At 42.5% G+C, this 15386-nt stretch overlaps 2 protein-coding genes across 2 annotated transcripts; both read right to left on the bottom strand.

The window, feature by feature from the left end:
• Positions 1 to 1653: 1653 nt before the first annotated feature.
• On the bottom strand, positions 1654 to 9884 carry LOC132883009 (neuroendocrine protein 7B2). The gene is made up of 5 exons (XM_060916130.1): positions 9698 to 9884; positions 5149 to 5298; positions 4550 to 4662; positions 4221 to 4274; positions 1654 to 1860 (listed from the first exon to the last, which is right to left on the bottom strand). The coding sequence occupies exons 1-5, from the start codon at positions 9882 to 9884 to the stop codon at positions 1750 to 1752; spliced, it is 615 nt and encodes a 204-aa protein (XP_060772113.1). The 3' UTR covers positions 1654 to 1749.
• A 3108-nt stretch (positions 9885 to 12992) lies between these two features.
• actc1a (actin alpha cardiac muscle 1a) lies at positions 12993 to 15386 on the bottom strand. Its single transcript, XM_060917838.1, has 8 exons — positions 15029 to 15386; positions 14774 to 14902; positions 14433 to 14543; positions 14262 to 14346; positions 13998 to 14159; positions 13631 to 13822; positions 13320 to 13501; positions 12993 to 13240 (listed from the first exon to the last, which is right to left on the bottom strand). The coding sequence occupies exons 1-8, from the start codon at positions 15155 to 15157 to the stop codon at positions 13097 to 13099; spliced, it is 1134 nt and encodes a 377-aa protein (XP_060773821.1). The 5' UTR covers positions 15158 to 15386; the 3' UTR covers positions 12993 to 13096.

Genomic DNA, 15386 nt, shown 5'->3' on the forward strand with positions numbered 1-15386 from the left:
GATAAGTATAATATTTAATTGCAATTAGTTGCCAATACGAGTCGCGATATAAGGTTACTAAAACCGAAAACGTAATTGAATAACACGTTAATTAAGAAATAAAGCAAGTTTAAAAATGACTTCAGTTCCCCTTTAAGAATGCATTGAACGGTTTTTAACCCTTTAATTCTAGTTCTTTCCGAAATTACTGAAATTTCAGTAATTTCAGAAATCTCCTTCATTGTTTTCTTTGCTTGATGCAGGCCAATAATTTGATCCTTCTGAAACATGGTAACCTCTGTTCCACGATCACGAGATACGTCTTCCGGCATGGCTGTTTTAAAAATGAGAAGCTACTCACTGCATCAGTTAGGTTTAAAAGAACTGTTGCCAGCTGAAACATATTAATCACCGCAGTAATTATCCAATCAAAGGCTCTTAAGTATTTGCATATTTAAATCTAAATGGCGACTTTTTTCTTATCCAGTGTGTGTGTGTGTGTGTGTTTATTTCAACACTAACACATACATAAATGATAAATCCATCCAAAGCCGTCTGCCTTTCCTTGGCCATCATATCTCATCTCATCTCATTATCTCAAGCCGCTTTATCCTGTTCTACAGGGTCGCAGGCAAGCTGGAGCCTATCCCAGCTGACTACGGGCGAAAGGCAGGGTACACCCTGGACAAGTCGCCAGGTCATCACAGGGCTGACACATAGACACAGACAACCATTCACACTCACATTCACACCTACGGTCAATTTAGAGTCACCAGTTAACCTAACCTGCATGTCTTTGGACTGTGGGGGAAACCGGAGCACCCAGAGGAAACCCACGCGGACACGGGGAGAACATGCAAACTCCGCATAGAAAGGCCCTCGCCGGCCACGGGGCTCGAACCCGGACCTTCTTGCTGTGAGGCGACAGTGCTAACCACTACACCACCGTGCCGCCCTGGCCATCATATCATATAATTTAATCTTCTGAGTCTTATATCACAGACTTGCACCATTACACTACTGACTATTACAAGCAGCTCATTTAAAGCGCAGCTTTAAAGTCCATTTTCATACCAGTTGTTTCATCTCTTTTCCTTTTCATCATTTTTCAAAAGATTTGACATAAAAATATAAAGCATTGTTTTTTTCCCATAGATTTATAAAATGTTACACTATTGGCTTTGTTCCAATGACAATATAAAGTCACGCTTTGTGTCATGATATTTATAACTACTGTGATGTATATATCTTTATCCTGCCAGCTACAACTACTGCATGACATAAAATATTCAAATGGAAAAATATGAGTGAACTGCATTGGACTAATATACTTTTTTTTTTTTTTTTTTTAAATAAAACACCCCACACACACACCACATCTGGACAGCTGTGCCTGGAAAATACCCCATCTGGAAAACCTGGGGACTGAAAACTGAAACAGAAATGTGACAAATGGGATGTGATCAAGTAAAAGGATCAGCTCTGCGTAACAAGAACCGGATGTGCCTTATTGAAAAAGGTCTTTATAACATTTCAGAAGAACTTTTTTGAAAAAAACACGCATCAAAAATTTTGCACATGAACACGTTTGTTTTATTTAACTTTCTTAAAACAACAACAAAAACTATGTCAGGCCAAAAGACATTTTAAATTATCACTATCTTCAATTTCGCCAGTTTCATCTCATGGTTCAGGTTTACTGATCCTAATTTTAACATGCACAGATAGATACAGTAACTCTCTTATACAACCGTTATTTTAATATTACATTCAGACTTGTCTTGTAGTGGTTTCCATTTCTTCCTCCTCTGGGAAATGCGGCACAGATTTCTTAGCCACCACATTGTCCAGTCTCTGTCCCATCAGATATGGGTTGGTGCTCTGAAACAGAAAACAGAGGGGCGTCTGTCAGCATTTTCCTTTACATCTTACCAGCACAAACTGTCTTGTAGGCAGAGGTGTTATGGATTAAAATTTTCATGGTATGTTCTCCGAGTCTAAAAATATCATGGTTTCATGTTATGACTATTAATGGACCCTTTAAAAAACACACTGGGAGTGAAAATGAAAGGAGAATTTGACTGTGTCAAAATTTTTGAACACAAGTGTCTCTGCACTTGTTATATATATTCAAAATTATGTTAACACTTAAATGTTTGAAACCATTTATTCACAAAGCATACATCATACACTACCATTCAAAAGTTTGGGGTCACCCAGACAATTTTGTGTTTCCCATGAAAAGTCACACTTTTATTTCCCACCATAAGTTGTAAAATGAATAGAAAATATAGTCAAGACATTTTTCTGGTCATTTTGAGCATTTAATCGACCCCACAAATGTGATGCTCCAGAAACTCAATCTGCTCAAAGGAAGGTCAGTTTTATAGCTTCTCTAAAGAGCTCAACTGTTTTCAGCTGTGCTAACATGATTGTACAAGGGTTTTCTAATCATCCATTAGCCTTCTGAGGCAATGAGCAAACACATTGTACCATTAGAACACTGGAGTGAGAGTTGCTGGAAATGGGCCTCTATACACCTATGGAGATATTGCACCAAAAACCAGATGTTTGCAGCTAGAATAGTCATTTACCACATTAGCAATGTATAGAGTGTATTTCTGATTAGTTTAAAGTGATCTTCATTGAAAAGAACAGTGCTTTTCTTTCAAAAATAAGGACATTTCAAAGTGACCCCAAACTTTTGAACGGTAGTGTATATGCAAGATGGTTTACAGGATGGTCTCAACCTGTTCGCCATAAATGTTCAACACACAAAAACCAGTGAGCAACAGTGCCATTTAAAGCCTGGACACACATTTCACGGGGAATAGATGATACCACAGTCCTTATCCTGTCCTTGAGGTCATTGATATCACGAACTTTCCTACTATACACGCATTCCTTCACCATACCCCATAACCAGAAATCACAGGGCGTCAAATCAGGGGAGTGTGGAGGCCATGGCAATGGTCCACCACAACCCATCCATCAACCTGAAAATGTGTGGTCAAGATAAGCACGAACAGTACGGCCAAAATGCAGCGGTGCACCATCCTGTTGGAAATACCCTGCCAATTGGATGTGTAGTGGAAGTTCATCAATGGCGTACTGCTGCACCATCTGTGAGTAGACGTCTGACGTCACTGTTGGGGTGTCAAAAAAGTAGGGCCCAATTACGCCAAGAGCGGTCATGGAGCACCACACATTCAGGAGAAAAATAATCCATTAGTGTTACCATAATTTTGACTAACCCTGTGTGTGTGTGTCTATATATATATATATAAAATACACTACCGTTCAAAAGTTTGGGGTCACTTTGAAATGTCCTTATTTTTGAAAGAAAAGCACTGTTCTTTTCAATGAAGATCACTTTAAACTAATCAGAAATACACTCTATACATTGCTAATGTGGTAAATGACTATTCTAGCTGCAAATGTCTGGTTTTTGGTGCAATATCTCCATAGGTGTATAGAGGCCCATTTCCAGCAACTCTCACTCCAGTGTTCTAATGGTACAATGTGTTTGCTCATTGCCTCAGAAGGCTAATGGATGATTAGAAAACCCTTGTACAATCATGTTAGCACAGCTGAAAACAGTTGAGCTCTTTAGAGAAGCTATAAAACTGACCTTCCTTTGAGCAGATTGAGTTTCTGGAGCATCACATTTGTGGGGTCGATTAAATGCTCAAAATGGCCAGAAAAATGTCTTGACTATATTTTCTATTCATTTTACAACTTATGGTGGGAAATAAAAGTGTGACTTTTCATGGAAAACACAAAATTGTCTGGGTGACCCCAAACTTCTGAACGGTAGTGTACGTGTATATATATATATATATATATATATATATATATATATATATATATATATATATATATAATTAAGGGATTTTATGTTTGTGTTATATATAGCACAAAGATAAAATCCCTTAATGGTTCTTTTTTAGGAAAACACAGCTTCCATAAAATCTCTATGTCGTTAACATTTATCGTAAAATTTTAATCTGAGAATGATAGTGAAAAAAGGCAGCGCTCTGAGCAAAGTTTGTGATTTTTTTTTTGGAAGAAAGGAATGAAAACCGCTGGAGTAAGGAACATGTAGACAGGTAAAGATATCTGTCCCATCACACACCGTGATTAAACTGTGAAACTGTGACACCATAACAGCCCTATTTGTGCATCATGTACATTTCACATATTATTATATCAGGTAATGAAACATTAAGATTATAACAAACCCTTTTTCTTCTTTTCGGTCCTCCTTTCAGTTTTTCATATAACAGCTTTTTATTCTGGAAACATAATCAAAAACTAGAACATCAGTGATAAGCAGAAACAGCAAGTTCTTTTCTCAACTCGAATAAAAATTTTAATAAAACATAATTTAAAAGGTTCAAATGTTTCTTCTTTTCAATATAACCAATAAAGCTTTACTGACTGAAGTCAATATTCTCAACAACAGCATATAAAGTTCCAGTTAGAGATTTGGGTTGGGCAATTCTGAAACCAGATGTTACCCAGATGCTAATCTTGACTCTCTGTCCAAGTTATCCACACTGTAACTCACCCATTTGGCCAGTGAGGGGTAGTCATGTTCTGGGTCAAAGAGATGCTGGTGTTTCTGAAACTCTCGGCTGAACTCAGCTGTGTCTGGTGAATTCTCCAAACACCCATCAGCAGCTTAAAAAAAGATGTTATTTAAGAAGAAAATGTGTGGAAAAAAAATTGAAAAATAAGACATTCTATGGAAATACAATTTATTCTTATTTATTCTAACTTAACCTGACACACTCTCAGAAAATAAAGTATATTATTGTACCTTTAGGGGTACAACGGCTTGTCATTGGGGCAGTAAAGTAACCTCGGAGGTACTTATTTGTACATTTTATATACTGCTTGGGAACATGTATGAACCTTTTTGGCCCTAGAGGTCCAATAACGTGCCCTAGGGGGTACATTAGTGTAGAATGTACCTTGGGGGACAGAAATAGACTCCGACTGCACGCTTATTTCTGACAGTGCAGAGCAGAACAGTGATAAAACTAAGTGAAATGTAACTGATTAGATTGCAGTGCGGTGTCTTATATGGTGGGTATGCAATAATAAACAATTTTCAAGCATAATATTTTTATGGGATTTGGCAGGTGGTACTAGACTCATCTGTACCTGATTTTCCCAGAGGGCATGGGTTAGGGGGATCAGGATATCCATGGTCCTGGCTGAAGTCTTTTGGAACATTGTCCCCAGTCAGTTCTGCAACAATATTAGGGATGTTCCCGTAGGGGCCGAGATGCTGAAGTCCTTCATGAGCACCACCTAGAGGACATACACTTCCATAACTTAGCATGCAGCCAGAAATAATCATTTACAGACGAAGAAAAAGAGAAATTCATTTTTTAATAGAACATTCTGCTAATACGGCACATTATACAACAGTTAGTTCTGGTCCACTAATTTGATCGGACAAGTGGAGTTCCAAGGGTGTTGATATTTAGTAGAACAGCACCGGTACATTTTATGGTTTACTTTGTAGGCCTGCAGCCTACATCAAACAGGCTTCATGAAAGGAAGAAAATGAACTACTAACATGCACAGACTACTTAACCTGATACACTATACATCACACCACACATTCAATTAGAAACAGCAAGTCACTCCTCATGCACTCTCAGAAAATAAACTACACTGTTGTACCTTGAGGGGTACAATGGTTTGTCACTGGGGCAGGACCCTCTAAGGTACTTGTTTGTATACTGCTTGGGGGTGGCATGGTGGTGTAGTGGTTAGCACTGTCGCCTCACAGCAAGAAGGTTCTGGGTTCGAGCCCAGTGGCCAATGGGGGCCTTTCTGTGTGGAGTTTGCATGTTCTCCCCGTGTCTGTGTGGGTTTCCTCTGAGTGCTCTGGTTTCCCCCCACAGTCCCCCACAGGTTAGGCTAATTGGTGGCTCTAAATTGACCGTTGGTGTGAATTGTGAGTGTGAATGGTTGTTTGTCTCTGTGTGTCGGCCCTGTGATGACCTGGCGACTTGTCCAGGGTGTACCCCGCCTCTCGTCCATAGTCAGCTGGGATAGGCTCCAGCTTGCCTGCGACCCTGTAGGATAGGATGAAGCGGCTAGAGATAATGGATGTATGTATGCTGTACAATTATTCTGTCACAGAAGAAGAACAGTTCAAAGAAATTACCAAAAGGCCAAATATTGCCATGACATTCATATCCAAGGTGACATTCAGGGGCGTAGCTAGGATTTTTCAAAGGGGGGGGTCACACACTCCTGGCAGCCTGAGTACATACCCGCAGGTTTGTACAACCCTGATTCCAAAAAAGTTGGGACAAAGTACAAATTGTAAATAAAAATGGAATGCAATGATGTGGAAGTTTCAAAATTCCATATTTTATTCAGAATAGAACATAGATGACATATCAAATGTTTAAACTGAGAAAATGTATCATTTAAAGAGAAAAATTAGGTGATTTTAAATTTCATGACAACAACACATCTCAAAAAAGTTGGGACAAGGCCATGTTTACCACTGTGAGACATCCCCTTTTCTCTTTACAACAGTCTGTAAACGTCTGGGGACTGAGGAGACAAGTTGCTCAAGTTTAGGGATAGGAATGTTAACCCATTCTTGTCTAATGTAGGATTCTAGTTGCTCAACTGTCTTAGGTCTTTTTTGTCGTATCTTCCGTTTTATGATGCGCCAAATGTTTTCTATGGGTGAAAGGTCTGGACTGCAGGCTGGCCAGTTCAGTACCCGGACCCTTCTTCTACGCAGCCATGATGCTGTAATTGATGCAGTATGTGGTTTGGCATTGTCATGTTGGAAAATGCAAGGTCTTCCCTGAAAGAGACGTCGTCTGGATGGGAGCATATGTTGCTCTAGAACCTGGATATACCTTTCAGCATTGATGGTGTCTTTCCAGATGTGTAAGCTCCCCATGCCACACGCACTAATGCAACCCCATACCATCAGAGATGCAGGCTTCTGAACAGAGCACTGATAACAACTTGGGTCGTCCTTCTCCTCTTTACTCCGAATGACACGGCGTCCCTGATTTCCATAAAGAACTTCAAATTTTGATTCGTCTGACCACAGAACAGTTTTCCACTTTGCCACAGTCCATTTTAAATGAGCCTTGGCCCAGAGAAGACGTCTGCGCTTCTGGATCATGTTTAGATACGGCTTCTTCTTTGAACTATAGAGTTTTAGCTGCTGACGGCGGATGGCACGGTGAATTGTGTTCACAGATAATGTTCTCTGGAAATACTCCTGAGCCCATTTTGTGATTTCCAATACAGAAGCATGCCTGTATGTGATGCAGTGCCGTCTAAGGGCCCGAAGATCACGGGCACCCAGTATGGTTTTCCGGCCTTGACCCTTACGCACAGAGATTCTTCCAGATTCTCTGAATCTTTTGATGATATTATGCACTGTAGATGATGATATGTTCAAACTCTTTGCAATTTTACACTGTTGAACTCCTTTCTGATATTGCTCCACTATTTGTCGGCGCAGAATTAGGGGGATTGGTGATCCTCTTCCCATCTTTACTTCTGAGAGCCGCTGCCACTCCAAGATGTTCTTTTTATACCCAGTCATGTTAATGACCTATTGCCAATTGACCTAATGAGTTGCAATTTGGTCCTCCAGCTGTTCCTTTTTTGTACCTTTAACTTTTCCAGCCTCTTATTGCCCCGTCCCAACTTTTTTGAGATGTGTTGCTGTCATGAAATTTCAAATGAGTCAATATTTGGCATGAAATTTCAAAATGTCTCACTTTCGACATTTGATATGTTGTCTATGTTCTATTGTGAATACAATATCAGTTTTTGAGATTTCTAAATTATTGCATTCCGTTTTTATTTACAATTTGTACTTTGTCCCAACTTTTTTGGAATCGGGGTTGTATATAATAAATTGCTTATCTCTCTTCACGTCGAAAGAAGGAGGAAAGTCTCGCTTGTTTTGACATGGCGAATTATTAACACAAGAGGTAATTCGCAACTAAAAAGACTGCAGCTACACTGGGAGCTTGACCATGCTTTCTAGTGCGATCGTTTTTTGTTTTTTTTTATTGGGAATTTCACAAAATAGTACAGCACATTATTGGAATGGTCAATGGCATACCTCACAAAATATAAGTAACAGACACAAAGATATTAAAATATCAAAATAACCCACCCTAAAAGGAAGACGAAACAAAACAAGACAGGACAAAACAGTATTAGGCATTGAGTGTCCGCGTGAGTTTCCTCCGGGTGCTCCGGTTTCCCCCACAGTCCAAAGACATGCAGGTTAGGTTAACTGGTGACTCTAAATTGACCGTAGGTGTGAATGTGAGTGTGAATGGTTGTCTGTGTCTATGTGTCAACCCTGTGATGACCTGGCGACTTGTCCAGGGTGTACCCCGCCTTTCGCCCATAGTCAGCTGAGATAGGCTCCAGCTCGCCTGCGACCCTGTAGAAGGATAAAGCGGCTAGAGATAATGAGATGAGATGAGTGTACAGGGCTATTATAACAGCAGAGTTACACTACTGTTCAAAAGTTTGGGGTCACCCAGACAATTTTGTGTTTTCCATGAAAAGTCACACTTTTATTTCCCACCATAAGTTGTAAAATGAATAGAAAATATAGTCAAGACATTTTTCTGGCCATTTTGAGCATTTAATCGACCCCACAAATGTGATGCTCCAGAAACTCAATCTGCTCAAAGGAAGGTCAGTTTTATAGCTTCTCTAAAGAGCTCAACTGTTTTCAGCTGTGCTAACATGATTGTACAAGGGTTTTCTAATCATCCATTAGCCTTCTGAGGCAATGAGCAAACACATTGTACCATTAGAACACTGGAGTGAGAGTTGCTGGAAATGGGCCTCTATACACCTACGTAGATATTGCACCAAAAACCAGACATTTAGTAGAATTTAGCTAGAATAGTCGTTTACCACATTAGCAATGTATAGAGTGGATTTCTGATTAGTTTAAAGTGATCTTCATTGAAAAGAACAGTGCTTTTCTTTCAAAAATAAGGACATTTCAAAGTGACCCCAAACTTTTGAACGGTAGTGTACATGTTCTCCCTGTGTCTGCGCAGGTTTCCTCTGGGTGCTCCGGTTTCCCCGACAGTCCAAAGACATGCAGTCAGGTTGACGCGGGACGGCCTTGGGCTGAGGTGCCCTTGAGCAAGGTACCTGACCCCTGACTGCTCCCCGGGCGCTCTGGGTGTGTGTGTGTGTGTGTTCACTGCTTCAGATGGGTTAAATGCAGAGGATGAATTTCACTGTGCTTGAAGTGTGCATGGGTGGTGTAGTGGTTAGCACTGTCGCCTCACAGCAAGAAGGCCTTTCTGTGCAGAGTTTGCATGTTCTCCCCATGGGTTTCCTCCGGGTGCTCCGGTTTCCCCCACAGTCCAAAGACATGCAGGTTAGGTTAACTGGTGACTCTAAATTGACCGTAGGTGTGAATGTGAGTGTGAATGGTTGTCTGTGTCTATGTGTCAGCCCTGTGATGACCTGGCGACTTGTCCAGGGTGTACCCCGCCTTTCGCCCGTAGTCAGCTGGGATAGGATCCAGCTTGCCTGCGACCCTGTAGAACAGGATAAAGCGGCTAGAGATAATGAGATGAGATGAGATGAGATGAGATGAGATGAAGTGTGCATGTGACAAATAAAGGTTTCTTCTTCTTCTAATACTGAGTGTGTTTGTGGTGTTTACCCTGGATGCTGAGAGGGCCTGCTACATTAGCCGCTTGGTGCGCTGTAAACTCCTCGCGGGGTCGCGCAATGCCCAGTTGCTCCATCACCCCGTGCAGGAGGCGCTCAATGTCTGCGTCACCGCGAGCGCTCCTTCCGCACACCAGCGCCGCCATGCCCAACAACAGCGCCCACACCGCCGAGCACATCACTGCACTGCCACACACACACACACACACACACACACCACAGTCCTGATCATGGACATGCCCATTTTACTGGTCACCTCATCAACCTAGCTCCATTTCTATCCATAACACCTCAAGCTTTTGACACACAGAAAAGAACACAAATACATATTTATATTTATATCTAGAGAGTATTTCTCAAAAGTATAGTATATTGATGTGCACAGATGTACACCGCAGTGTTGATGTCATTGACACTGCTTTCCTCCCCACCCAGCCCCTCCTTTAGCTAGCCCAGTAAAAGCCTTAATGTGCGCACATTTCTCTAAAGATCAGGATTAGTGCTTATGGAAAAAAAGAAAGTCTAGTAAAGAGAGTAAAAAAAAAACCCAAGCCCTTACCGTGTCATGTGTATGAGTGAAGAGGCTGTGAGGATGAGGACTGACGCTTTTATCCTCCTCTCTTCCGGAATACTGCGCTGTTGCTAAGCAACCCAGCTCTTCACCTCTGCGCACTGTGCTCAAGGACACAAGCCCTGCAAGTCCCCCTGTTCATACTCAGCTTTATTCTTCGAAAGGTACTGACTATACAAATAAAGTGTATTTTAACAGAAACATTACACAGATCATGCATGATAAAACTGAATAAAAATTCATCCTAATGTGTTCCCTGGTGAAAAATAGCCAACAGCTTGGTCTATATATGATATAACATTATTTTCTAGCAGGGTGGCACAGTGGTGTAGTGGTTAGCACTGTCGCCTCACTGGGTTCGAGCCCAGTGGCCGGCGAGGGCCTTTCTGTCTGGAGTTTGTATGGCAAGTCAAGTCAAGTTTATTTGTTTAGCGCTTTTAGCGATAAGCATTGTCGCAAAGCAGCTTTACAGAATTTGAATGACTTAAAACATGAGCTAATTTTATCCCTAATCTATCCCCAATCAGCAAGCTTGTGGCGACGGTGGCAAGGAAAAACTCCCTCAGACGACATGAGGGAGAAACCTCAAGAGGAACCCGACTCAAAAGGGAACCCATCCTCATTTGGGCAACAACAGACAGCATGATTATAACATTAACAGTTTTAACATGAAGTCAGTTTCGTTGATGTTATAAACTCTTCATTGGTGGAAACTTGAGCACAAAACTGTTCATGACAACCGCAGTCCTAAAGTTAGCAAGTCAACTGTAGTCGTCAGCCATAAAAGCATTCTGTAAGATTCCAGACCATCCTCCAGGTGTGACTTTCAACTGTCCATATGGGGCCGTCCTCCACAGGAGCGATGCGATGAGACTCCAACCAGACACAGGGCACCAGGAGGGATCAGGCAGGTCTTAGGAGCAGAAGAGCCAGAAGGTAACACAGGCATGAGGGAGCCCCAGGACATAAAGCAGCAGCCACTACACCATCAACAAACTCGAAGTTCCCGTGTCTGCGTGGGTTTCCTCCGGGTGCTCAGGTTTCCCCTACAGTCCATGTGGGTTAGGCTAATTGGTGACTCTAAATTGACCATAGGTGTGAATGTGAGTGTGAATGGTTATTTGTCTCTGTGTGTCAGCCCTGCAATGGCCTGGTGACTTGTCCAGGGTGTACCCCGCCTCTCGCCCATAGTCAGCTGGGATAGGCTCCAACTTGCCTGCGACCCTGTAAAACAGGATAAGTGGCTACAGATCATGGATGGATGGATGGATTATTTTCTATCTTCCTTATTGTGGAAGTCATGACCTAATGGTTAGAGAAGCTGCTTTGGGACCAAAAGGTCACCAGAGTTCAATTCCCTGGACCAGCAGTAATGGCTGAAATGCCCTTCAGCAAGGCACCTAACCCCCAACTGGTCCCCAGGTTACTCTGGGTATGTTGTACGTTGCTCTGGATAAGAGTGTCTGCTAAATGCCAGTAATGTAATTATGTTTTATCCTGGTCAGGTTTGTGGTGGCACAAGGCACAAGTCAAAGTCCTTCCCGCACCATTCATGGCACGTTTGGCGGCGCTGATCTCCATTTCAAAACCCTCGGCCTCTCACCTATATTACATAGCTAGGGTTACAGTGGGGGGCTAGTCCTCTGGTAACCGCGAGAGTTTGACTCCCCACTCGCATCTGTATTGCAGCGTGCCTTGCCAGAAGGCAACGTTTTTATGATGGTCTTTGGTATGACCCGACCGTGAGTAGAACTCGCAATCTCCCAATCGAGAGGTGGATACGCAAACCACTAGGCCACTCGCCGGTGTGACACCAGTGGTCACAAAAGAGTAGCCATGCTCAGTCAGGATCTTCATCAGATAGTCAGTCAGCCACGAACAGCCAGATCCAGACATATGATGGCATGGGGGAGAGCGTACAGTAATGTAATTATTAAGTTTTATCCTGGTCAGGTTTGTGGTGGCACAAGGCACAAGTCAAAGTCCTTCCCCCACCATTCATGGCGCGTTTGGCGACACTAATCTCCATTTCGTAGCCCTCGGCCTCTCGCCTATATTACATAGCTAGGGTTACAGTGGGGGGCTAGTCCTTTCGTAACCGCAAGAGTTTGACTCCCCACTCGCATCTGTATTGCAGCATGCCTTGCCAGATGTCAGTAGGCACCATTTTTATGATGGTCTTTGGTATGACCCGACCGTGAGCAGAACTCGCAATCTCCTGATTGAGAGGTGGACACGCAAACCACTAGGCCACTCGCCAGTGTGACAGCAGTGGTCACAAAAGAGTAGCCACACTCAGTCAGGATCTTCATCAGATAGTCAGTCAGCCACGAACAGCCAGATCCAGACATATGATGGCATGGGGGAGAGCGTACAGTAATGTAATTATTAAGTTTGTTCAGATTTGTGGTGGGACAAGGCACAACAATATTCACCCCAGATGGGACACCAGGCCATCACAGGGTACACATTTGCACTTGGGGCAATTGAGCATAGCCAGTGTAAAAGTATGTGTTTGGACAGGGAAACCAGAAAACCCAAAGGAAACCCATGTGAGCATGGGAAGAACATGCGAAACTCCATATAATCACCCAAGCCCAGAATAACACCCAGGGACCCTGGAGCTGTGAGGTGACAATGCTATTTGCTGCACCGATCTTGTGATCTTTGTCATTTCTAAATCGTATTTAATCAATAATGAAATGAGAAACTTGAATAGTGTGACAGGTAATTAACTTTATTACAATAGTACATGTATATACAGTATTCAAAACAGTACAAATGCAGACAGGGGGATAGATGAACACATAGGACAGGCATTTAGAAGCATTTCCTGTGGACAATGGAGGGGCCAGCCTCATCATATTCCTGTTTGCTGATCCACATCTGCTGGAAGGTGGAGAGGGAAGCCAGGATGGAGCCACCAATCCAGACAGAGTACTTCCGCTCAGGAGGGGCAATGATCTGGGAACAGGAAGAAACATTATCAGAGTGTGCATAGAACAGATTCGGGCTGCTTTTTTGGCTTCATTCAGTCTCTTACCTTGATCTTCATGGTGCTGGGGGCCAGAGCAGTGATCTCCTTCTGCATACGGTCAGCAATACCAGGGTACATGGTGGTACCACCAGAGAGGACGTTGTTGGCATACAGGTCCTTGCGGATGTCAATATCACACTTCATGATGCTGTTGTAGGCAGTCTCATGGATACCAGCAGACTCCATACCTGTGAGGTAAAGTCACATCAGAAAGGCATGTAGTTAACCTGGATGAAATGTTGTATTGGGCTTAGTTAGCTTGCAACTGCAGGGGGCAGAGTGGGACAAAGTGCGTGCAATGTACAAGCAAGACATACCAATGAAGGAAGGCTGGAAGAGGGTCTCTGGGCAACGGAAACGCTCATTGCCAATGGTGATGACCTGGCCATCAGGCAACTCGTAGGATTTCTCCAGGGAGGAGGATGATGCAGCAGTGGCCATCTCATTCTCAAAGTCCAGAGCGACATAGCACAGCTTCTCCTTGATGTCACGCACAATCTCACGCTCAGCTATGTATGGAGGACATATTTTAGTGAGAAACTACACAAGTTCAGCTCATGAAGGCAATACTGATGTTCAGTAAATTAGTCTAATCAAATAAATTATTTAAAGGTATTTTATTAATCATTCCTAATAAATATTCTTATGCTTTATGTTTCTCAAAATTGTGTTATCTATACTCACCAGTGGTCACAAAAGAGTAGCCACGCTCAGTCAGGATCTTCATCAGGTAGTCAGTCAGGTCACGACCAGCCAGATCCAGACGCATGATGGCATGGGGGAGAGCGTAACCTTCATAGATGGGGACGTTGTGAGTCACACCATCACCAGAGTCCAGCACAATACCTGTGACACAATGGAAGAGAGTGTAAATCTCATGGAAATACGCAGAGATAATAATACTAATAAGGGCTTTATTTTTCAGGGATTATTTCTAGAGATACTGACCAGTGGTACGGCCAGAGGCATACAGGGACAGCACAGCCTGGATGGCCACATACATGGCTGGGACATTGAAGGTCTCAAACATGATCTATGACAAATAAAGAGAAGCATGAGTGTCAACAGTGTATTTGAGAATGAGGGTGGGGTATAGTGTACTCTGTACTCTCCCCTGACCTGGGTCATCTTCTCCCTGTTGGCCTTGGGGTTGAGGGGGGCCTCAGTGAGCAGTGTGGGGTGCTCCTCAGGGGCCACACGCAGCTCATTGTAGAAGGTATGGTGCCAGATCTGAGACAAAGGTTTAAAAAAACAACGACATGCCATTCATTTAGCTAAGACTGACAGAATGCATAAAATACATTCCTTTGCTTAAGGTTGTCTTTATTAGCAATCAGAAAATCTACCATCAATACCCAAAACAAATAAAAGGGTATTGTGTTATTAACATTTTTGATTTGTTATAATAATTACTCTATGTTTGTGTCTTGAGTAATTGTCTTTGAGTAACTGGCACTCACCTTCTCCATATCATCCCAGTTGGTGATGATACCGTGCTCAATGGGGTACTTCAGAGTCAGAATACCTCTCTTGCTCTGGGCCTCGTCTCCAACGTAGCTATCCTTCTGACCCATACCGACCATCACACCCTATTGGGAGAAGTCATCCATCAGAAATCACTGAGTCTTTTCCTCTTGAATACAAACATGATTCAGTTTTTCCCTTTGTAATTTTAGTGTATGCTGTTGCGACATTACGTTGTGAATTTGACTTACCTGGTGACGGGGTCTTCCAACGATGGAAGGGAAGACAGCACGGGGAGCATCATCACCGGCAAACCCAGCCTTGACCAAACCAGAGCCATTGTCACACACGAGGGCGGTGGTCTCATCGTCGTCACACATGATTAGGTTTTTTTTTTTTTTTCTGGGATGGTCTAAAAGGAAATAAATAACAGTAAGAATATGATATTCTCCCCACTATTACTCTATGAGCGTCTCCTTTTGGGTGAAGCCTGTTTCTTTTGGCTACACAAGATAACCTGTATGAATAAAGTTTATCATATACTTCACAATGTAATTTTTAAAAAAATGACAAAAAATAAAGTACAAGTGAAAAATTAAGACATATCAA

The sequence above is a fragment of the Neoarius graeffei genome, chromosome 3 (assembly GCF_027579695.1).
Source record: "Neoarius graeffei isolate fNeoGra1 chromosome 3, fNeoGra1.pri, whole genome shotgun sequence".
Classification (NCBI taxonomy): domain Eukaryota; kingdom Metazoa; phylum Chordata; class Actinopteri; order Siluriformes; family Ariidae; genus Neoarius; species Neoarius graeffei.